Source organism: Aptenodytes patagonicus, chromosome 3 (assembly GCF_965638725.1).
Source record: "Aptenodytes patagonicus chromosome 3, bAptPat1.pri.cur, whole genome shotgun sequence".
Taxonomy (NCBI): domain Eukaryota; kingdom Metazoa; phylum Chordata; class Aves; order Sphenisciformes; family Spheniscidae; genus Aptenodytes; species Aptenodytes patagonicus.
In genome coordinates, this window is record NC_134951.1 from 120,663,186 (window position 1) to 120,686,288 (window position 23,103).

At 63.1% G+C, this 23,103-nt stretch overlaps 3 protein-coding genes across 3 annotated transcripts; all 3 read right to left on the reverse strand.

Moving 5' to 3' along the window:
* Positions 1 to 1,924: 1,924 nt before the first annotated feature.
* On the reverse strand, positions 1,925 to 7,692 carry LOC143158888 (T-cell activation Rho GTPase-activating protein-like). The gene is made up of 13 exons (XM_076335342.1): positions 7,568 to 7,692; positions 6,047 to 6,131; positions 5,889 to 5,942; positions 5,497 to 5,563; positions 4,897 to 5,072; positions 4,545 to 4,706; positions 4,351 to 4,460; positions 3,988 to 4,183; positions 3,643 to 3,760; positions 3,199 to 3,344; positions 2,651 to 2,742; positions 2,394 to 2,564; positions 1,925 to 2,014 (listed from the first exon to the last, which is right to left on the reverse strand). The coding sequence occupies exons 1-13, from the start codon at positions 7,690 to 7,692 to the stop codon at positions 1,990 to 1,992; spliced, it is 1,527 nt and encodes a 508-aa protein (XP_076191457.1). The 3' UTR covers positions 1,925 to 1,989.
* A 1,507-nt stretch (positions 7,693 to 9,199) lies between these two features.
* On the reverse strand, positions 9,200 to 13,392 carry LOC143158889 (T-cell activation Rho GTPase-activating protein-like). The gene is made up of 12 exons (XM_076335343.1): positions 13,322 to 13,392; positions 13,164 to 13,217; positions 12,772 to 12,838; positions 12,172 to 12,347; positions 11,820 to 11,981; positions 11,626 to 11,735; positions 11,263 to 11,458; positions 10,918 to 11,035; positions 10,474 to 10,619; positions 9,926 to 10,017; positions 9,669 to 9,839; positions 9,200 to 9,289 (listed from the first exon to the last, which is right to left on the reverse strand). Exons 2-12 carry the CDS (start codon positions 13,179 to 13,181, stop codon positions 9,265 to 9,267), a joined length of 1,281 nt encoding a protein of 426 aa, XP_076191458.1. The 5' UTR covers positions 13,182 to 13,217; positions 13,322 to 13,392; the 3' UTR covers positions 9,200 to 9,264.
* A 3,082-nt stretch (positions 13,393 to 16,474) lies between these two features.
* On the reverse strand, positions 16,475 to 22,242 carry LOC143158890 (rho GTPase-activating protein 68F-like). Its single transcript, XM_076335344.1, has 10 exons — positions 22,118 to 22,242; positions 19,447 to 19,513; positions 19,095 to 19,256; positions 18,901 to 19,010; positions 18,538 to 18,733; positions 18,193 to 18,310; positions 17,749 to 17,894; positions 17,201 to 17,292; positions 16,944 to 17,114; positions 16,475 to 16,564 (listed from the first exon to the last, which is right to left on the reverse strand). The coding sequence occupies exons 1-10, from the start codon at positions 22,240 to 22,242 to the stop codon at positions 16,540 to 16,542; spliced, it is 1,212 nt and encodes a 403-aa protein (XP_076191459.1). The 3' UTR covers positions 16,475 to 16,539.
* Positions 22,243 to 23,103: the final 861 nt, after the last annotated feature.

Sequence of the window (23,103 nt, forward strand, 5' to 3'; positions counted from 1 at the left end):
GTTGGCTCCAACTGACCAACATTCCGACCCCAACGGAAACTGGGGGGGGCCCTGGGAGGGCCCTGGGGTGGGGGTTCTCTCCACTATGGCCATGTCTGCCTTGCACTGGGGAGCCCAGAGCAGGACACAGCAGAGGGGAAGGACCACCTCCCTCCGCCTGCTGGCAGTGCCCCTTGCCTTGGGCTTCACCGCTGGTTCCTGGCCTCCAACTAGCCTTGGTGCCACTGGTCACCACCCTCTGGGCCCGGCCGCTCAGCCAGTTGTCCATCCGCTGCACTGCTCATCAGCCCACGTGCCGTTTGCTTTCTTCCAGTCTTCAGGCACATCTCCCTTTTGGAGCGGCCGCACAAGGCCATCTGCCAGCTCCCTCAGCACTTGAGGGTGCACCCCGGCGGGGCCCGTCAGGGCCTTGTGCATCTCCACTTTGCTTAAGTGTTCTCTAATCTCATCCTCTGCCACCTGACGGTCTAGCCAGATCCTCTTGCACTAAGGGTGCCTCTCCTTTGCTCCAGCCTTTCCCCCAGGCCTCCGGGGCCTGGGATGTCTGCAGGCTGGTCTTGCTAGGACCGTCATGCCGCAGGAGGGTTGGCAGAACCTAGACCAGCCTGAAGGGCTGCCGTAGCCTAGTGAAGGCCAGGAGAGTTTTGAGAGGGAGCAGCGTAAGTCCCAAAATGTGACCCTATGATGAGCTTCATCATTACATCTCTTCAGAGCAGCTTGTATGGGGGGGCTATGTTTTGCATCGGTGCTGAAAAGAGCCTTGATAACCCAGGGATGCGTTAGTTTCTGCCGAGCAGTGCTTGCACAGCGCCAGGGGCTTTTCTGCTCCTCAGACTGCCCCGCCAGCGAGCAGGCTGGGGGTGCCCAAGACGCTGGGAGGGGACACAGCGGGGACATCTGACCCCCAGCTGACCAAAGGGAAATCCCACAGCATACGACGCCGTGCTCAGCAATAAAACTGGGGGTGGAGGTTGGCGGGGGCTGCCCTTGCTCGGGGACTGGCTGGGCATCGGTCGGTTGGTGGTGAGCCGTTGCTTTCTTGTGCATCACTTGTTGTTCTTGGGCTTCATTTTCCTCTCTCTCTCTCTCGTTTGTTGGTTTTCTTTTTCTTAACATTTCTTTTTAAATTCTAAAACTCTCTTTACCTGAACCCACGACTTTCCTCCCTTTTACCCTTCCGATTCTCCCCCTGCATCCCACTGCGGAGGAGTGAGCGAGCGAGCGAGCGAGCGAGCGGCTGCGTGGTGCTGAGCTGCCGGCCAGGGTTAAACCACAGCAGCCTGTGAGCAAAATAGTTACCTACCGACGGTGAGAGTGCTCACCCTTCCTCCCCCGTCACGGTGCGGGCGTGCCCTCTGTCACGCCGGGATGCACAAAAGCCTCAGCAGTCCGGCTGCTGGTGGAGCCGCTTCAAAAGCTTTGTGGGTGAGCTGAGGCATTTCTACCGCCCAGCGTGGAAGTTGAGCTCTACCATTGCCGTGAGTTAGGGGGCTCTGAGGAAAGTGCCCGACAATCAGTGTGCAAGGAGGATGGCTGCAGGGGACAGCAAGCTGCAGGTGACGGTGGCTGCATAAGGACCTTTAGCCCTTCCTGGCCACCGTGCCCTGCCCACGTCTCGCCCTCGCTCTGACCTCATGGCGCTGCTCCTAGGAGGTACCCAAAACTCACCAGGACGTGGTCCTGGGCAACCTGCTCTAGGTGAGCCTGCTTGAGCAGATGTTGGGCCAGATGACCTCCACAGGTCCCTTCCAGCCTCCACCCTCCTGCGTGACTCTCTGCTCTGGTTTCACTCCTAAAGGCCCTCAACTCAGCCCTGATGCCCGCTGGAAAGGATGCGGGGACAAGGGACGATCCCCAACTCCTCCCCGAGGAGTCATCACAAAACAACAGCTCCCCACTCCAGAATATCCTGTGGCAGACACAGTCAGGAGAGAGAAAAGAGCATTTTATTGTGGACTTCAACTGTGGGGGCCCAGGAGTCGCAGCGGTTCAGCCGGCGAACATGAATCGGCACCTGCAACGACAGAGTCAGAAAGCTCTGATAAATCCATAAAGGCAGGAAGAGGCAGGCCTTTTGTTCCCCTCTCTTTGGGGAACACAGGTTACGAGGAATTGCTCATGGCCCAGAGGAGAGACCTGGTGCTGGCATTGGCTACGGGATGGCTCTGGCGCCTTATCCCCATGGCTGATGCCCTTAGAGACCTGCGCGCGTGCAGAGACGCACAGTGCCCCTGTGCCACGCAGCAGGGCTCCATGGGGAGCTGCCATGGAGTTCTTTCCAAACCCTGCGCAGCACCATCCCTCGCCGCCCCTTGCCAGCGAGTTGGACTGACTTAGAGCAGCAGCAGCAGTGTTGAGAGGGAGAAAGGTGGGCAGCAGAGCCTGGCACACACCTGGGCTTCCTGACCTCCTGCGCCTTCCTGCGTCTTTTCGTTGGTCCGTCCCCCAGAACTTTTTCTCTCTTCCTCCTCTTCTTTTCCTCGCGGCTTTCACTCTCCTCTCCCCAGGCCTCTTTTCTCTTGCGGTTGCTTCTGTTTTCCTCGTGCTGGGGAGAGCCTGCAAACCTGTCCATCCCACAGGGGTATTAGTTAGGGAAAGCCACGATCCACTGGAGTCAGTTCCGATTTTAACCAAAGCGGGCTCATTTTACCTTCTCTCCTCTGAAAGGCTCGCCAGTTCTTCTGGGCGCCCCAGGGAGTCTGCCGCGCTCTGGGGGGCGCTTGGAGGCATAGCAACGGGTGCCTACAACAGAAACGTTGGAGTTGGCAGGTGGCAAGAGACGACCGGGAGCGGTAGGCGACTGTTTGCCAAATTGCCACCTTAGCTCTCCAGAGGAGATCCCTTTGGCTGGCTTGCATCGGCCACGTTTCGCACCGTCCCCCCGCCCCCCGCAAAATAGACCCCACGAAGCTCTGACGAAGTAGGACCTGAGCAAGACCCCTTTGAAGCTGACAGCTACTCCCCTCTGTCTTTCTGCAGGTATTTTGTGGGCGTTTTGTTTGATGAAGCACGTGCCCAGTGCATTGGAGAAACAACCTTGCCGGTTTTCCGTACTCTGTATCGTCCCGGGGGGTGGAGGAATAACCCAAACAGGCAGCAGCTCTGCTGCCAGGCAGAGGCAGAGCAGCGACTTGGCCTCATCAGAAACGCCCCTCCTACACCAGACACGCTGTCCCAGTGTCTGGGGAGCTGACATACCTCTCCCGTTTCAGACCCCACCACCGTCTCTCCCCCAGCTTCTTTGAGGACAGCGAGCAGAGAGGGGGGTGCATGCGGCAAGGCTTCTGCCTCACGCTCGCTGTCTGCTGTGGCTGCGGGGACACTTGGCTCTTCCAAACGCAGATCTAGAAAGAAAAAGCGTGTGCAGCAAAGTGACTTTGTGGAAGTAAAAAACAGCTCAAGCAAAACCCACCCGGAGCCCTACACCACTTCTGTGTTCAGCCCTCTGATGCCCTGTCTGCAGGCTTCAGCTCATCTTGCAGAGCAAACCGTTCATGCCCCGAGAGGCAGTGGCCAAACAGAGGCGACGGGACAAGCGGGGCTGAGAGGACAGCACTCGATGCCCAGCCCCGCCAGAAACCACGCTGAGGTTTCTGGCGTCGCAAGCCCCAGCCTGTCACAACCCTCGGTCCCTCCTCTTACCGCTGGATCTCTCCGTGGGGGCTGGCGACTCCTCGGCTGGTGGGCAGGAAAGGTCAGTTGTCTCCTCCCCAAAGACGTCCCTGCAGTTCTCCACCAGAAACTCCACCAGCACCTTCACCTGCACACATCAAACCCTTGGTCTCAACCCAGCTGCCTGAAAACGGACCGAGCAGCCTTTCCCACTCCTGAGCCTTGCCTCTGCGCAGAAGGCTGTGGCTGTGGGGCTGCTCTTCCAGGCAGCCACCCCAGCAGCATTTGCTCAAGGGAGGAGGCATCCAGAGACCCCTGAGCAGCCAAGCTCTGACGGGCCGGGAAGGCTGCAGCCGGCTGCTCAGTACAGCGTACCTTCTCAGCCACCTCCAGCATGGCCTCCAGCGGGAGCAGGTCCTCGTCGGCTGGGCTCAGCAGGTTGGGCCCCACGCAGATGGCCAGGTTGCTGCAGCTCATCCTGCTGGCGGACGCGTTGTGGCCGATGTGCTGGAGGAGGGACAGCAGCCGCTTCAGGAGGAGGAGGTTGGCTGCAGGCAACTTCTCGGCCACCCTGAGGGAACAGGAGCACAAGGTTCATAAAGCAGATGTTGCCCACAGCCGTCCCCCAGGCTTGCCCAGGGCCGGTGGGAGCCAGCGGCTGTCTTGCGCAGCTTTCCAGGTGCCCTCAGCCAGCGGTCAGGGCTCCTGCTCAACAGGCAGGCTGCTGCCCGCGCTTACGCTTTCAGCTCTGAGATCTTCTCCTCCTTGCTGGTCTTCTGCATCGCTGCCATCCAGTCCTCGTAGAGGTCGTTCACGAGGAGCTTGGAGGGGATGCTTCGGAGGAAGTCCTGCAAGGCCAAGGGCTCCAGCTGAGCCTTTGAACACTCCAGGCCAGCCAGGAGCTCCTCCAGCTGCAGGTCAGAAGCGCTCACCTTCAAGATGACGGCCAGCAGCAGCGCGGGCTGGCTTCCCAGGTCGACGTCTGCGCCGCGGTCCAGGGCCTCCCGCAGCTCCCGAAGCGCTGTCCCGCTGGCAGCTCTGCGGAATATCCCTTCTGTCGACGGCCCTTGCTGCTGCAGGACAGCCAGCAGCTCCTGCGGGAGAGGCAGGAGGCCAGTTGCTTGCCTGAGGAGCTGCCTTCCAACAGCGGTGGCCAGAGCTCTGCCCCAAACGTGGCTCCTTGCTGGGGGTGAAGAGCCCCGTCCCCGGAGCTCCTGGGGACACCCACCGCCTCTCCGGAGCAGCCGGAGGGAGGGCTGGGGACCCCTGTCCCGGGCGGCTTACCTGGATGGGCTGGGGCAGCGTGCCGTCCTCCCCGCAGAGGGCTGCCAGGGGCTGGCCGAAGAGCGCCCTGCTGCAGCCGGAGCCCGCCTGCCCTGGCGCCTGGGCAGCGGCCGGGGTCCGCCGCAGAGCAAAGGGCCAGGGCAGCCCCCTCCTCCTCCTCCCGCTGCTCCCTCCTGCTGCAAAGGAAAAGAGAGCAAGAGCCCGTCAATGGGGACCGCCAGGCCAGCGCTCCCGGAGCCTGCCCTGCCCTGCCCTGCCCTGCCTGCAGCGCGGTGCTGAGCGGTGCAGCAGGACGGGCAGGGAGCCAGCAGCTGGAACCACGGCTGCGGCTCAGCAGCTCCGGCACGGAGGCTCCTGAGAGCCGGCGTGCCACCGGGACAGCCTGGCCCAGCCCTCGCCCTGCCCTCCTCCAAGCTGTGGGCAGCAGCAGAGGCTCCGTGTCCCCGCAGAACCACGTCCAGCGGCCGCTGCCCAGCGGGTGTCCTTGCTCCTCCAGGTGACGTCCTCCCTTGGGCTGCCCAACCTGCATGGCGACACTCAAGGGACAAGTGAGCACAGCGCAGCCGGTTCCAGGAGGTTGCCTTTCTTTCCAAAACTCACCTGGTGAGCGGCAAAGTCCCCCTCTGTTGTCAGACGGGACCGTCGGAGGCCCTTGCTTGGGATCAGCCTGCAAGAACCAGGCTGCGCTTAGAGAGCTGCCCCGCAGCAGAAAGGGACACCGGCGAGCTGCCACCCGGCACCAGCAGCCTGAGCGCGACAGAGCTGGGACCCTCTGCCCTCCCGGGCTCTCTGCCCCGCGCGCCAGGTTTCCTCCCAGAGCCGCCAGCGAGGACGTGCCGGCGTTCCTGGTGGCTCCCCAACCCTCTCCGCTCCCCGCGTGGCAACGTGGGACCTTCCCTCCCTCCCTCCCTCCCACACAAGCTCACCCCACTCGCCGCACATCCCCGGCACCCCGGCACAGCCCGAGGCGGGTGGAAGGCAGCCATTCTCACCTCTGCCTGGCCCTCCATCAGCCTCTCCAGGCTCCTGGCGCTGAACGTCCTCCACTGGGCAAGAGAGAAGGAGTGGAAGAAGGTGAGCAGCGATGCCTCTGCTGCTCAGCTGGAGGACCAGTGCTGGGGGACAGAGCCCAGACCAGAGAGACACTCACGGCACGGCGGCGGCTCAGCTCCTTCTGCAGGAGTTTGAGCGATGGGAGACGGCTCACTCGGGCTCTCTTGGCTCCTTCTGGTGTCCTGTGCGCCGGGCAGGGACAGGGAGAGAGCTGGGTGAGCCCCAAGCCGCCTCTTCTCTCTTGTCAGGCAGCTCTGCCCGAGAGCTGCCCGCAGCCGCGGGGGCACCTCTCCCCAGCTGGGGAGCTGTGTTCCCCCATCCGGCTGCACCTGGAGCATCGCCCCGGCTTACCCCAGCAGCGTGCCCACCCACAGCTCCTTCCGTGCCCGGGAGCTGCAGAAAGAGAGGAGAAACCGCGTCAGCCCCCGCTGCCCCCCAGCCCGTGGGCAGAGGCGGGCGCCTGCACAGCCCTGCCCCGTGGGGAAGGACACGGGGCAGGACAAATCCCCGTGGGGCAGGACTCACCCAAAAGTGGCAACGCAGGAGCCGGTGGGCCAGATGAGGATGATGGAGGTCCTGTCCTCGCCGCTGCCTTCCTCCTCCTCTTCTTCTTCCTGCCCCGCCGCCTCCTTCCCGCCGCTCACCACCCACAGCTGGTCCAGGGCCAGGCGCAGCTGTGGGCGCACGGTGGTGCCGCCACGTCTGCAGAGAGGAGAGGCAGGCAGTGAGCTGGAGGTGGCCTCCTTGGGGTCCCCCCGGGCAGAGCCCTGTCCCACACCTGCCCTTGGGACGGACCTTGGTGCATGCAGCACCAAGGTCCCGGGGCCTGGGGCTGGTGCCAGGGTGTCCCTGCCCTGGTCCCAGGGCCAGGGATGGGGGAAAGGCAGCTGGGCTCTGAGGGTCTTACTGCAACTTGGCGACCACCAGTTCCTCCTGGAGGAGGAGAAGGCGCCTCTCGCTCCTCTTGCGGCCCCGGCTCAGCCGCACGTCCGCGCTCAGCACCGGCTCGGTGTCGGTGAGAGCCTCCCTGCAGAGCAGAGAGCGGCAGGCATGAGAAGGGCTGCTGGTGCGGGGCCCGGCCGTGCCCGCGTGTCCCCGACCCCCAGGGAGAGCCCACCTGGAGCCGCAGCAGCAGTTGGCCTGGCCCATCCCGCCCGGGACTGGAGGACCGTCGCCGTGCACCAAGGACGCGGCTCAGCCGGCGACAGCGAGGATGGGAAGCGGGATGCCGGTGCCGGTGCTGGGGCAGCACTGCTTGGCCAGACCCTGCCTCCTCCCAGCGCTGCTCCGTGCCAGCACAGCTCCGTCCTGCTGTCTCTGGTGGCTGTTGGCTCCAACTGACCAACATTCCGACCCCAACGGAAACTGGGGGGGGCCCTGGGAGGGCCCTGGGGTGGGGGTTCTCTCCACTATGGCCATGTCTGCCTTGCACTGGGGAGCCCAGAGCAGGACACAGCAGAGGGGAAGGACCACCTCCCTCCGCCTGCTGGCAGTGCCCCTTGCCTTGGGCTTCACCGCTGGTTCCTGGCCTCCAACTAGCCTTGGTGCCACTGGTCACCACCCTCTGGGCCCGGCCGCTCAGCCAGTTGTCCATCCGCTGCACTGCTCATCAGCCCACGTGCCGTTTGCTTTCTTCCAGTCTTCAGGCACATCTCCCTTTTGGAGCGGCCGCACAAGGCCATCTGCCAGCTCCCTCAGCACTTGAGGGTGCACCCCGGCGGGGCCCGTCAGGGCCTTGTGCATCTCCACTTTGCTTAAGTGTTCTCTAATCTCATCCTCTGCCACCTGACGGTCTAGCCAGATCCTCTTGCACTAAGGGTGCCTCTCCTTTGCTCCAGCCTTTCCCCCAGGCCTCCGGGGCCTGGGATGTCTGCAGGCTGGTCTTGCTAGGACCGTCATGCCGCAGGAGGGTTGGCAGAACCTAGACCAGCCTGAAGGGCTGCCGTAGCCTAGTGAAGGCCAGGAGAGTTTTGAGAGGGAGCAGCGTAAGTCCCAAAATGTGACCCTATGATGAGCTTCATCATTACATCTCTTCAGAGCAGCTTGTATGGGGGGGCTATGTTTTGCATCGGTGCTGAAAAGAGCCTTGATAACCCAGGGATGCGTTAGTTTCTGCCGAGCAGTGCTTGCACAGCGCCAGGGGCTTTTCTGCTCCTCAGACTGCCCCGCCAGCGAGCAGGCTGGGGGTGCCCAAGACGCTGGGAGGGGACACAGCGGGGACATCTGACCCCCAGCTGACCAAAGGGAAATCCCACAGCATACGACGCCGTGCTCAGCAATAAAACTGGGGGTGGAGGTTGGCGGGGGCTGCCCTTGCTCGGGGACTGGCTGGGCATCGGTCGGTTGGTGGTGAGCCGTTGCTTTCTTGTGCATCACTTGTTGTTCTTGGGCTTCATTTTCCTCTCTCTCTCTCTCGTTTGTTGGTTTTCTTTTTCTTAACATTTCTTTTTAAATTCTAAAACTCTCTTTACCTGAACCCACGACTTTCCTCCCTTTTACCCTTCCGATTCTCCCCCTGCATCCCACTGCGGAGGAGTGAGCGAGCGAGCGAGCGAGCGAGCGGCTGCGTGGTGCTGAGCTGCCGGCCAGGGTTAAACCACAGCAGCCTGTGAGCAAAATAGTTACCTACCGACGGTGAGAGTGCTCACCCTTCCTCCCCCGTCACGGTGCGGGCGTGCCCTCTGTCACGCCGGGATGCACAAAAGCCTCAGCAGTCCGGCTGCTGGTGGAGCCGCTTCAAAAGCTTTGTGGGTGAGCTGAGGCATTTCTACCGCCCAGCGTGGAAGTTGAGCTCTACCATTGCCGTGAGTTAGGGGGCTCTGAGGAAAGTGCCCGACAATCAGTGTGCAAGGAGGATGGCTGCAGGGGACAGCAAGCTGCAGGTGACGGTGGCTGCATAAGGACCTTTAGCCCTTCCTGGCCACCGTGCCCTGCCCACGTCTCGCCCTCGCTCTGACCTCATGGCGCTGCTCCTAGGAGGTACCCAAAACTCACCAGGACGTGGTCCTGGGCAACCTGCTCTAGGTGAGCCTGCTTGAGCAGATGTTGGGCCAGATGACCTCCACAGGTCCCTTCCAGCCTCCACCCTCCTGCGTGACTCTCTGCTCTGGTTTCACTCCTAAAGGCCCTCAGCTCAGCCCTGATGCCCGCTGGAAAGGATGCGGGGACAAGGGACGATCCCCAACTCCTCCCCGAGGAGTCATCACAAAACAACAGCTCCCCACTCCAGAATATCCTGTGGCAGACACAGTCAGGAGAGAGAAAAGAGCATTTTATTGTGGACTTCAACTGTGGGGGCCCAGGAGTCGCAGCGGTTCAGCCGGCGAACATGAATCGGCACCTGCAACGACAGAGTCAGAAAGCTCTGATAAATCCATAAAGGCAGGAAGAGGCAGGCCTTTTGTTCCCCTCTCTTTGGGGAACACAGGTTACGAGGAATTGCTCATGGCCCAGAGGAGAGACCTGGTGCTGGCATTGGCTACGGGATGGCTCTGGCGCCTTATCCCCATGGCTGATGCCCTTAGAGACCTGCGCGCGTGCAGAGACGCACAGTGCCCCTGTGCCACGCAGCAGGGCTCCATGGGGAGCTGCCATGGAGTTCTTTCCAAACCCTGCGCAGCACCATCCCTCGCCGCCCCTTGCCAGCGAGTTGGACTGACTTAGAGCAGCAGCAGCAGTGTTGAGAGGGAGAAAGGTGGGCAGCAGAGCCTGGCACACACCTGGGCTTCCTGACCTCCTGCGCCTTCCTGCGTCTTTTCGTTGGTCCGTCCCCCAGAACTTTTTCTCTCTTCCTCCTCTTCTTTTCCTCGCGGCTTTCACTCTCCTCTCCCCAGGCCTCTTTTCTCTTGCGGTTGCTTCTGTTTTCCTCGTGCTGGGGAGAGCCTGCAAACCTGTCCATCCCACAGGGGTATTAGTTAGGGAAAGCCACGATCCACTGGAGTCAGTTCCGATTTTAACCAAAGCGGGCTCATTTTACCTTCTCTCCTCTGAAAGGCTCGCCAGTTCTTCTGGGCGCCCCAGGGAGTCTGCCGCGCTCTGGGGGGCGCTTGGAGGCATAGCAACGGGTGCCTACAACAGAAACGTTGGAGTTGGCAGGTGGCAAGAGACGACCGGGAGCGGTAGGCGACTGTTTGCCAAATTGCCACCTTAGCTCTCCAGAGGAGATCCCTTTGGCTGGCTTGCATCGGCCACGTTTCGCACCGTCCCCCCGCCCCCCGCAAAATAGACCCCACGAAGCTCTGACGAAGTAGGACCTGAGCAAGACCCCTTTGAAGCTGACAGCTACTCCCCTCTGTCTTTCTGCAGGTATTTTGTGGGCGTTTTGTTTGATGAAGCACGTGCCCAGTGCATTGGAGAAACAACCTTGCCGGTTTTCCGTACTCTGTATCGTCCCGGGGGGTGGAGGAATAACCCAAACAGGCAGCAGCTCTGCTGCCAGGCAGAGGCAGAGCAGCGACTTGGCCTCATCAGAAACGCCCCTCCTACACCAGACACGCTGTCCCAGTGTCTGGGGAGCTGACATACCTCTCCCGTTTCAGACCCCACCACCGTCTCTCCCCCAGCTTCTTTGAGGACAGCGAGCAGAGAGGGGGGTGCATGCGGCAAGGCTTCTGCCTCACGCTCGCTGTCTGCTGTGGCTGCGGGGACACTTGGCTCTTCCAAACGCAGATCTAGAAAGAAAAAGCGTGTGCAGCAAAGTGACTTTGTGGAAGTAAAAAACAGCTCAAGCAAAACCCACCCGGAGCCCTACACCACTTCTGTGTTCAGCCCTCTGATGCCCTGTCTGCAGGCTTCAGCTCATCTTGCAGAGCAAACCGTTCATGCCCCGAGAGGCAGTGGCCAAACAGAGGCGACGGGACAAGCGGGGCTGAGAGGACAGCACTCGATGCCCAGCCCCGCCAGAAACCACGCTGAGGTTTCTGGCGTCGCAAGCCCCAGCCTGTCACAACCCTCGGTCCCTCCTCTTACCGCTGGATCTCTCCGTGGGGGCTGGCGACTCCTCGGCTGGTGGGCAGGAAAGGTCAGTTGTCTCCTCCCCAAAGACGTCCCTGCAGTTCTCCACCAGAAACTCCACCAGCACCTTCACCTGCACACATCAAACCCTTGGTCTCAACCCAGCTGCCTGAAAACGGACCGAGCAGCCTTTCCCACTCCTGAGCCTTGCCTCTGCGCAGAAGGCTGTGGCTGTGGGGCTGCTCTTCCAGGCAGCCACCCCAGCAGCATTTGCTCAAGGGAGGAGGCATCCAGAGACCCCTGAGCAGCCAAGCTCTGACGGGCCGGGAAGGCTGCAGCCGGCTGCTCAGTACAGCGTACCTTCTCAGCCACCTCTAGCATGGCCTCCAGCGGGAGCAGGTCCTCGTCGGCTGGGCTCAGCAGGTTGGGCCCCACGCAGATGGCCAGGTTGCTGCAGCTCATCCTGCTGGCGGACGCGTTGTGGCCGATGTGCTGGAGGAGGGACAGCAGCCGCTTCAGGAGGAGGAGGTTGGCTGCAGGCAACTTCTCGGCCACCCTGAGGGAACAGGAGCACAAGGTTCATAAAGCAGATGTTGCCCACAGCCGTCCCCCAGGCTTGCCCAGGGCCGGTGGGAGCCAGCGGCTGTCTTGCGCAGCTTTCCAGGTGCCCTCAGCCAGCGGTCAGGGCTCCTGCTCAACAGGCAGGCTGCTGCCCGCGCTTACGCTTTCAGCTCTGAGATCTTCTCCTCCTTGCTGGTCTTCTGCATCGCTGCCATCCAGTCCTCGTAGAGGTCGTTCACGAGGAGCTTGGAGGGGATGCTTCGGAGGAAGTCCTGCAAGGCCAAGGGCTCCAGCTGAGCCTTTGAACACTCCAGGCCAGCCAGGAGCTCCTCCAGCTGCAGGTCAGAAGCGCTCACCTTCAAGATGACGGCCAGCAGCAGCGCGGGCTGGCTTCCCAGGTCGACGTCTGCGCCGCGGTCCAGGGCCTCCCGCAGCTCCCGAAGCGCTGTCCCGCTGGCAGCTCTGCGGAATATCCCTTCTGTCGACGGCCCTTGCTGCTGCAGGACAGCCAGCAGCTCCTGCGGGAGAGGCAGGAGGCCAGTTGCTTGCCTGAGGAGCTGCCTTCCAACAGCGGTGGCCAGAGCTCTGCCCCAAACGTGGCTCCTTGCTGGGGGTGAAGAGCCCCGTCCCCGGAGCTCCTGGGGACACCCACCGCCTCTCCGGAGCAGCCGGAGGGAGGGCTGGGGACCCCTGTCCCGGGCGGCTTACCTGGATGGGCTGGGGCAGCGTGCCGTCCTCCCCGCAGAGGGCTGCCAGGGGCTGGCCGAAGAGCGCCCTGCTGCAGCCGGAGCCCGCCTGCCCTGGCGCCTGGGCAGCGGCCGGGGTCCGCCGCAGAGCAAAGGGCCAGGGCAGCCCCCTCCTCCTCCTCCCGCTGCTCCCTCCTGCTGCAAAGGAAAAGAGAGCAAGAGCCCGTCAATGGGGACCGCCAGGCCAGCGCTCCCGGAGCCTGCCCTGCCCTGCCCTGCCCTGCCTGCAGCGCGGTGCTGAGCGGTGCAGCAGGACGGGCAGGGAGCCAGCAGCTGGAACCACGGCTGCGGCTCAGCAGCTCCGGCACGGAGGCTCCTGAGAGCCGGCGTGCCACCGGGACAGCCTGGCCCAGCCCTCGCCCTGCCCTCCTCCAAGCTGTGGGCAGCAGCAGAGGCTCCGTGTCCCCGCAGAACCACGTCCAGCGGCCGCTGCCCAGCGGGTGTCCTTGCTCCTCCAGGTGACGTCCTCCCTTGGGCTGCCCAACCTGCATGGCGACACTCAAGGGACAAGTGAGCACAGCGCAGCCGGTTCCAGGAGGTTGCCTTTCTTTCCAAAACTCACCTGGTGAGCGGCAAAGTCCCCCTCTGTTGTCAGACGGGACCGTCGGAGGCCCTTGCTTGGGATCAGCCTGCAAGAACCAGGCTGCGCTTAGAGAGCTGCCCCGCAGCAGAAAGGGACACCGGCGAGCTGCCACCCGGCACCAGCAGCCTGAGCGCGACAGAGCTGGGACCCTCTGCCCTCCCGGGCTCTCTGCCCCGCGCGCCAGGTTTCCTCCCAGAGCCGCCAGCGAGGACGTGCCGGCGTTCCTGGTGGCTCCCCAACCCTCTCCGCTCCCCGCGTGGCAACGTGGGACCTTCCCTCCCTCCCTCCCTCCCACACAAGCTCACCCCACTCGCCGCACATCCCCGGCACCCCGGCACAGCCCGAGGCGGGTGGAAGGCAGCCATTCTCACCTCTGCCTGGCCCTCCATCAGCCTCTCCAGGCTCCTGGCGCTGAACGTCCTCCACTGGGCAAGAGAGAAGGAGTGGAAGAAGGTGAGCAGCGATGCCTCTGCTGCTCAGCTGGAGGACCAGTGCTGGGGGACAGAGCCCAGACCAGAGAGACACTCACGGCACGGCGGCGGCTCAGCTCCTTCTGCAGGAGTTTGAGCGATGGGAGACGGCTCACTCGGGCTCTCTTGGCTCCTTCTGGTGTCCTGTGCGCCGGGCAGGGACAGGGAGAGAGCTGGGTGAGCCCCAAGCCGCCTCTTCTCTCTTGTCAGGCAGCTCTGCCCGAGAGCTGCCCGCAGCCGCGGGGGCACCTCTCCCCAGCTGGGGAGCTGTGTTCCCCCATCCGGCTGCACCTGGAGCATCGCCCCGGCTTACCCCAGCAGCGTGCCCACCCACAGCTCCTTCCGTGCCCGGGAGCTGCAGAAAGAGAGGAGAAACCGCGTCAGCCCCCGCTGCCCCCCAGCCCGTGGGCAGAGGCGGGCGCCTGCACAGCCCTGCCCCGTGGGGAAGGACACGGGGCAGGACAAATCCCCGTGGGGCAGGACTCACCCAAAAGTGGCAACGCAGGAGCCGGTGGGCCAGATGAGGATGATGGAGGTCCTGTCCTCGCCGCTGCCTTCCTCCTCCTCTTCTTCTTCCTGCCCCGCCGCCTCCTTCCCGCCGCTCACCACCCACAGCTGGTCCAGGGCCAGGCGCAGCTGTGGGCGCACGGTGGTGCCGCCACGTCTGCAGAGAGGAGAGGCAGGCAGTGAGCTGGAGGTGGCCTCCTTGGGGTCCCCCCGGGCAGAGCCCTGTCCCACACCTGCCCTTGGGACGGACCTTGGTGCATGCAGCACCAAGGTCCCGGGGCCTGGGGCTGGTGCCAGGGTGTCCCTGCCCTGGTCCCAGGGCCAGGGATGGGGGAAAGGCAGCTGGGCTCTGAGGGTCTTACTGCAACTTGGCGACCACCAGTTCCTCCTGGAGGAGGAGAAGGCGCCTCTCGCTCCTCTTGCGGCCCCGGCTCAGCCGCACGTCCGCGCTCAGCACCGGCTCGGTGTCGGTGAGAGCCTCCCTGCAGAGCAGAGAGCGGCAGGCATGAGAAGGGCTGCTGGTGCGGGGCCCGGCCGTGCCCGCGTGTCCCCGACCCCCAGGGAGAGCCCACCTGGAGCCGCAGCAGCAGTTGGCCTGGCCCATCCCGCCCGGGACTGGAGGACCGTCGCCGTGCACCAAGGACGCGGCTCAGCCGGCGACAGCGAGGATGGGAAGCGGGATGCCGGTGCCGGTGCTGGGGCAGCACTGCTTGGCCAGACCCTGCCTCCTCCCAGCGCTGCTCCGTGCCAGCACAGCTCCGTCCTGCTGTCTCTGGTGGCTGTTGGCTCCAACTGACCAACATTCCGACCCCAACGGAAACTGGGGGGGGCCCTGGGAGGGCCCTGGGGTGGGGGTTCTCTCCACTATGGCCATGTCTGCCTTGCACTGGGGAGCCCAGAGCAGGACACAGCAGAGGGGAAGGACCACCTCCCTCCGCCTGCTGGCAGTGCCCCTTGCCTTGGGCTTCACCGCTGGTTCCTGGCCTCCAACTAGCCTTGGTGCCACTGGTCACCACCCTCTGGGCCCGGCCGCTCAGCCAGTTGTCCATCCGCTGCACTGCTCATCAGCCCACGTGCCGTTTGCTTTCTTCCAGTCTTCAGGCACATCTCCCTTTTGGAGCGGCCGCACAAGGCCATCTGCCAGCTCCCTCAGCACTTGAGGGTGCACCCCGGCGGGGCCCGTCAGGGCCTTGTGCATCTCCACTTTGCTTAAGTGTTCTCTAATCTCATCCTCTGCCACCTGACGGTCTAGCCAGATCCTCTTGCACTAAGGGTGCCTCTCCTTTGCTCCAGCCTTTCCCCCAGGCCTCCGGGGCCTGGGATGTCTGCAGGCTGGTCTTGCTAGGACCGTCATGCCGCAGGAGGGTTGGCAGAACCTAGACCAGCCTGAAGGGCTGCCGTAGCCTAGTGAAGGCCAGGAGAGTTTTGAGAGGGAGCAGCGTAAGTCCCAAAATGTGACCCTATGATGAGCTTCATCATTACATCTCTTCAGAGCAGCTTGTATGGGGGGGCTATGTTTTGCATCGGTGCTGAAAAGAGCCTTGATAACCCAGGGATGCGTTAGTTTCTGCCGAGCAGTGCTTGCACAGCGCCAGGGGCTTTTCTGCTCCTCAGACTGCCCCGCCAGCGAGCAGGCTGGGGGTGCCCAAGACGCTGGGAGGGGACACAGCGGGGACATCTGACCCCCAGCTGACCAAAGGGAAATCCCACAGCATACGACGCCGTGCTCAGCAATAAAACTGGGGGTGGAGGTTGGCGGGGGCTGCCCTTGCTCGGGGACTGGCTGGGCATCGGTCGGTTGGTGGTGAGCCGTTGCTTTCTTGTGCATCACTTGTTGTTCTTGGGCTTCATTTTCCTCTCTCTCTCTCTCGTTTGTTGGTTTTCTTTTTCTTAACATTTCTTTTTAAATTCTAAAACTCTCTTTACCTGAACCCACGACTTTCCTCCCTTTTACCCTTCTGATTCTCCCCCTGCATCCCACTGCGGAGGAGTGAGCGAGCGAGCGAGCGAGCGAGCGGCTGCGTGGTGCTGAGCTGCCGGCCAGGGTTAAACCACAGCAGCCTGTGAGCAAAATAGTTACCTACCGACGGTGAGAGTGCTCACCCTTCCTCCCCCGTCACGGTGCGGGCGTGCCCTCTGTCACGCCGGGATGCACAAAAGCCTCAGCAGTCCGGCTGCTGGTGGAGCCGCTTCAAAAGCTTTGTGGGTGAGCTGAGGCATTTCTACCGCCCAGCGTGGAAGTTGAGCTCTACCATTGCCGTGAGTTAGGGGGCTCTGAGGAAAGTGCCCGACAATCAGTGTGCAAGGAGGATGGCTGCAGGGGACAGCAAGCTGCAGGTGACGGTGGCTGCATAAGGACCTTTAGCCCTTCCTGGCCACCGTGCCCTGCCCACGTCTCGCCCTCGCTCTGACCTCATGGCGCTGCTCCTAGGAGGTACCCAAAACTCACCAGGACGTGGTCCTGGGCAACCTGCTCTAGGTGAGCCTGCTTGAGCAGATGTTGGGCCAGATGACCTCCACAGGTCCCTTCCAGCCTCCACCCTCCTGCGTGACTCTCTGCTCTGGTTTCACTCCTAAAGGCCCTCAACTCAGCCCTGATGCCCGCTGGAAAGGATGCGGGGACAAGGGACGATCCCCAACTCCTCCCCGAGGAGTCATCACAAAACAACAGCTCCCCACTCCAGAATATCCTGTGGCAGACACAGTCAGGAGAGAGAAAAGAGCATTTTATTGTGGACTTCAACTGTGGGGGCCCAGGAGTCGCAGCGGTTCAGCCGGCGAACATGAATCGGCACCTGCAACGACAGAGTCAGAAAGCTCTGATAAATCCATAAAGGCAGGAAGAGGCAGGCCTTTTGTTCCCCTCTCTTTGGGGAACACAGGTTACGAGGAATTGCTCATGGCCCAGAGGAGAGACCTGGTGCTGGCATTGGCTACGGGATGGCTCTGGCGCCTTATCCCCATGGCTGATGCCCTTAGAGACCTGCGCGCGTGCAGAGACGCACAGTGCCCCTGTGCCACGCAGCAGGGCTCCATGGGGAGCTGCCATGGAGTTCTTTCCAAACCCTGCGCAGCACCATCCCTCGCCGCCCCTTGCCAGCGAGTTGGACTGACTTAGAGCAGCAGCAGCAGTGTTGAGAGGGAGAAAGGTGGGCAGCAGAGCCTGGCACACACCTGGGCTTCCTGACCTCCTGCGCCTTCCTGCGTCTTTTCGTTGGTCCGTCCCCCAGAACTTTTTCTCTCTTCCTCCTCTTCTTTTCCTCGCGGCTTTCACTCTCCTCTCCCCAGGCCTCTTTTCTCTTGCGGTTGCTTCTGTTTTCCTCGTGCTGGGGAGAGCCTGCAAACCTGTCCATCCCACAGGGGTATTAGTTAGGGAAAGCCACGATCCACTGGAGTCAGTTCCGATTTTAACCAAAGCGGGCTCATTTTACCTTCTCTCCTCTGAAAGGCTCGCCAGTTCTTCTGGGCGCCCCAGGGAGTCTGCCGCGCTCTGGGGGGCGCTTGGAGGCATAGCAACGGGTGCCTACAACAGAAACGTTGGAGTTGGCAGGTGGCAAGAGACGACCGGGAGCGGTAGGCGACTGTTTGCCAAATTGCCACCTTAGCTCTCCAGAGGAGATCCCTTTGGCTGGCTTGCATCGGCCACGTTTCGCACCGTCCCCCCGCCCCCCGCAAAATAGACCCCACGAAGCTCTGACGAAGTAGGACCTGAGCAAGACCCCTTTGAAGCTGACAGCTACTCCCCTCTGTCTTTCTGCAGGTATTTTGTGGGCGTTTTGTTTGATGAAGCACGTGCCCAGTGCATTGGAGAAACAACCTTGCCGGTTTTCCGTACTCTGTATCGTCCCGGGGGGTGGAGGAATAACCCAAACAGGCAGCAGCTCTGCTGCCAGGCAGAGGCAGAGCAGCGACTTGGCCTCATCAGAAACGCCCCTCCTACACCAGACACGCTGTCCCAGTGTCTGGGGAGCTGACATACCTCTCCCGTTTCAGACCCCACCACCGTCTCTCCCCCAGCTTCTTTGAGGACAGCGAGCAGAGAGGGGGGTGCATGCGGCAAGGCTTCTGCCTCACGCTCGCTGTCTGCTGTGGCTGCGGGGACACTTGGCTCTTCCAAACGCAGATCTAGAAAGAAAAAGCGTGTGCAGCAAAGTGACTTTGTGGAAGTAAAAAACAGCTCAAGCAAAACCCACCCGGAGCCCTACACCACTTCTGTGTTCAGCCCTCTGATGCCCTGTCTGCAGGCTTCAGCTCATCTTGCAGAGCAAACCGTTCATGCCCCGAGAGGCAGTGGCCAAACAGAGGCGACGGGACAAGCGGGGCTGAGAGGACAGCACTCGATGCCCAGCCCCGCCAGAAACCACGCTGAGGTTTCTGGCGTCGCAAGCCCCAGCCTGTCACAACCCTCGGTCCCTCCTCTTACCGCTGGATCTCTCCGTGGGGGCTGGCGACTCCTCGGCTGGTGGGCAGGAAAGGTCAGTTGTCTCCTCCCCAAAGACGTCCCTGCAGTTCTCCACCAGAAACTCCACCAGCACCTTCACCTGCACACATCAAACCCTTGGTCTCAACCCAGCTGCCTGAAAACGGACCGAGCAGCCTTTCCCACTCCTGAGCCTTGCCTCTGCGCAGAAGGCTGTGGCTGTGGGGCTGCTCTTCCAGGCAGCCACCCCAGCAGCATTTGCTCAAGGGAGGAGGCATCCAGAGACCCCTGAGCAGCCAAGCTCTGACGGGCCGGGAAGGCTGCAGCCGGCTGCTCAGTACAGCGTACCTTCTCAGCCACCTCCAGCATGGCCTCCAGCGGGAGCAGGTCCTCGTCGGCTGGGCTCAGCAGGTTGGGCCCCACGCAGATGGCCAGGTTGCTGCAGCTCATCCTGCTGGCGGACGCGTTGTGGCCGATGTGCTGGAGGAGGGACAGCAGCCGCTTCAGGAGGAGGAGGTTGGCTGCAGGCAACTTCTCGGCCACCCTGAGGGAACAGGAGCACAAGGTTCATAAAGCAGATGTTGCCCACAGCCGTCCCCCAGGCTTGCCCAGGGCCGGTGGGAGCCAGCGGCTGTCTTGCGCAGCTTTCCAGGTGCCCTCAGCCAGCGGTCAGGGCTCCTGCTCAACAGGCAGGCTGCTGCCCGCGCTTACGCTTTCAGCTCTGAGATCTTCTCCTCCTTGCTGGTCTTCTGCATCGCTGCCATCCAGTCCTCGTAGAGGTCGTTCACGAGGAGCTTGGAGGGGATGCTTCGGAGGAAGTCCTGCAAGGCCAAGGGCTCCAGCTGAGCCTTTGAACACTCCAGGCCAGCCAGGAGCTCCTCCAGCTGCAGGTCAGAAGCGCTCACCTTCAAGATGACGGCCAGCAGCAGCGCGGGCTGGCTTCCCAGGTCGACGTCTGCGCCGCGGTCCAGGGCCTCCCGCAGCTCCCGAAGCGCTGTCCCGCTGGCAGCTCTGCGGAATATCCCTTCTGTCGACGGCCCTTGCTGCTGCAGGACAGCCAGCAGCTCCTGCGGGAGAGGCAGGAGGCCAGTTGCTTGCCTGAGGAGCTGCCTTCCAACAGCGGTGGCCAGAGCTCTGCCCCAAACGTGGCTCCTTGCTGGGGGTGAAGAGCCCCGTCCCCGGAGCTCCTGGGGACACCCACCGCCTCTCCGGAGCAGCCGGAGGGAGGGCTGGGGACCCCTGTCCCGGGCGGCTTACCTGGATGGGCTGGGGCAGCGTGCCGTCCTCCCCGCAGAGGGCTGCCAGGGGCTGGCCGAAGAGCGCCCTGCTGCAGCCGGAGCCCACCTGCCCTGGCGCCTGGGCAGCGGCCGGGGTCCGCCGCAGAGCAAAGGGCCAGGGCAGCCCCCTCCTCCTCCTCCCGCTGCTCCCTCCTGCTGCAAAGGAAAAGAGAGCAAGAGCCCGTCAATGGGGACCGCCAGGCCAGCGCTCCCGGAGCCTGCCCTGCCCTGCCCTGCCCTGCCTGCAGCGCGGTGCTGAGCGGTGCAGCAGGACGGGCAGGGAGCCAGCAGCTGGAACCACGGCTGCGGCTCAGCAGCTCCGGCACGGAGGCTCCTGAGAGCCGGCGTGCCACCGGGACAGCCTGGCCCAGCCCTCGCCCTGCCCTCCTCCAAGCTGTGGGCAGCAGCAGAGGCTCCGTGTCCCCGCAGAACCACGTCCAGCGGCCGCTGCCCAGCGGGTGTCCTTGCTCCTCCAGGTGACGTCCTCCCTTGGGCTGCCCAACCTGCATGGCGACACTCAAGGGACAAGTGAGCACAGCGCAGCCGGTTGCAGGAGGTTGCCTTTCTTTCCAAAACTCACCTGGTGAGCGGCAAAGTCCCCCTCTGTTGTCAGACGGGACCGTCGGAGGCCCTTGCTTGGGATCAGCCTGCAAGAACCAGGCTGCGCTTAGAGAGCTGCCCCGCAGCAGAAAGGGACACCGGCGAGCTGCCACCCGGCACCAGCAGCCTGAGCGCGACAGAGCTGGGACCCTCTGCCCTCCCGGGCTCTCTGCCCCGCGCGCCAGGTTTCCTCCCAGAGCCGCCAGCGAGGACGTGCCGGCGTTCCTGGTGGCTCCCCAACCCTCTCCGCTCCCCGCGTGGCAACGTGGGACCTTCCCTCCCTCCCTCCCTCCCACACAAGCTCACCCCACTCGCCGCACATCCCCGGCACCCCGGCACAGCCCGAGGCGGGTGGAAGGCAGCCATTCTCACCTCTGCCTGGCCCTCCATCAGCCTCTCCAGGCTCCTGGCGCTGAACGTCCTCCACTGGGCAAGAGAGAAGGAGTGGAAGAAGGTGAGCAGCGATGCCTCTGCTGCTCAGCTGGAGGACCAGTGCTGGGGGACAGAGCCCAGACCAGAGAGACACTCACGGCACGGCGGCGGCTCAGCTCCTTCTGCAGGAGTTTGAGCGATGGGAGACGGCTCACTCGGGCTCTCTTGGCTCCTTCTGGTGTCCTGTGCGCCGGGCAGGGACAGGGAGAGAGCTGGGTGAGCCCCAAGCCGCCTCTTCTCTCTTGTCAGGCAGCTCTGCCCGAGAGCTGCCCGCAGCCGCGGGGGCACCTCTCCCCAGCTGGGGAGCTGTGTTCCCCCATCCGGCTGCACCTGGAGCATCGCCCCGGCTTACCCCAGCAGCGTGCCCACCCACAGCTCCTTCCGCGCCCGGGAGCTGCAGAAAGAGAGGAGAAACCGCGTCAGCCCCCGCTGCCCCCCAGCCCGTGGGCAGAGGCGGGCGCCTGCACAGCCCTGCCCCGTGGGGAAGGACACGGGGCAGGACAAATCCCCGTGGGGCAGGACTCACCCAAAAGTGGCAACGCAGGAGCCGGTGGGCCAGATGAGGATGATGGAGGTCCTGTCCTCGCCGCTGCCTTCCTCCTCCTCTTCTTCTTCCTGCCCCGCCGCCTCCTTCCCGCCGCTCACCACCCACAGCTGGTCCAGGGCCAGGCGCAGCTGTGGGCGCACGGTGGTGCCGCCACGTCTGCAGAGAGGAGAGGCAGGCAGTGAGCTGGAGGTGGCCTCCTTGGGGTCCCCCCGGGCAGAGCCCTGTCCCACACCTGCCCTTGGGACGGACCTTGGTGCATGCAGCACCAAGGTCCCGGGGCCTGGGGCTGGTGCCAGGGTGTCCCTGCCCTGGTCCCAGGGCCAGGGATGGGGGAAAGGCAGCTGGGCTCTGAGGGTCTTACTGCAACTTGGCGACCACCAGTTCCTCCTGGAGGAGGAGAAGGCGCCTCTCGCTCCTCTTGCGGCCCCGGCTCAGCCGCACGTCCGCGCTCAGCACCGGCTCGGTGTCGGTGAGAGCCTCCCTGCAGAGCAGAGAGCGGCAGGCATGAGAAGGGCTGCTGGTGCGGGGCCCGGCCGTGCCCGCGTGTCCCCGACCCCCAGGGAGAGCCCACCTGGAGCCGCAGCAGCAGTTGGCCTGGCCCATCCCGCCCGGGACTGGAGGACCGTCGCCGTGCACCAAGGACGCGGCTCAGCCGGCGACAGCGAGGATGGGAAGCGGGATGCCGGTGCCGGTGCTGGGGCAGCACTGCTTGGCCAGACCCTGCCTCCTCCCAGCGCTGCTCCGTGCCAGCACAGCTCCGTCCTGCTGTCTCTGGTGGCTGTTGGCTCCAACTGACCAACATTCCGACCCCAACGGAAACTGGGGGGGGCCCTGGGAGGGCCCTGGGGTGGGGGTTCTCTCCACTATGGCCATGTCTGCCTTGCACTGGGGAGCCCAGAGCAGGACACAGCAGAGGGGAAGGACCACCTCCCTCCGCCTGCTGGCAGTGCCCCTTGCCTTGGGCTTCACCGCTGGTTCCTGGCCTCCAACTAGCCTTGGTGCCACTGGTCACCACCCTCTGGGCCCGGCCGCTCAGCCAGTTGTCCATCCGCTGCACTGCTCATCAGCCCACGTGCCGTTTGCTTTCTTCCAGTCTTCAGGCACATCTCCCTTTTGGAGCGGCCGCACAAGGCCATCTGCCAGCTCCCTCAGCACTTGAGGGTGCACCCCGGCGGGGCCCGTCAGGGCCTTGTGCATCTCCACTTTGCTTAAGTGTTCTCTAATCTCATCCTCTGCCACCTGACGGTCTAGCCAGATCCTCTTGCACTAAGGGTGCCTCTCCTTTGCTCCAGCCTTTCCCCCAGGCCTCCGGGGCCTGGGATGTCTGCAGGCTGGTCTTGCTAGGACCGTCATGCCGCAGGAGGGTTGGCAGAACCTAGACCAGCCTGAAGGGCTGCCGTAGCCTAGTGAAGGCCAGGAGAGTTTTGAGAGGGAGCAGCGTAAGTCCCAAAATGTGACCCTATGATGAGCTTCATCATTACATCTCTTCAGAGCAGCTTGTATGGGGGGGCTATGTTTTGCATCGGTGCTGAAAAGAGCCTTGATAACCCAGGGATGCGTTAGTTTCTGCCGAGCAGTGCTTGCACAGCGCCAGGGGCTTTTCTGCTCCTCAGACTGCCCCGCCAGCGAGCAGGCTGGGGGTGCCCAAGACGCTGGGAGGGGACACAGCGGGGACATCTGACCCCCAGCTGACCAAAGGGAAATCCCACAGCATACGACGCCGTGCTCAGCAATAAAACTGGGGGTGGAGGTTGGCGGGGGCTGCCCTTGCTCGGGGACTGGCTGGGCATCGGTCGGTTGGTGGTGAGCCGTTGCTTTCTTGTGCATCACTTGTTGTTCTTGGGCTTCATTTTCCTCTCTCTCTCTCTCGTTTGTTGGTTTTCTTTTTCTTAACATTTCTTTTTAAATTCTAAAACTCTCTTTACCTGAACCCACGACTTTCCTCCCTTTTACCCTTCCGATTCTCCCCCTGCATCCCACTGCGGAGGAGCGAGCGAGCGAGCGAGCGAGCGAGCGGCTGCGTGGTGCTGAGCTGCCGGCCAGGGTTAAACCACAGCA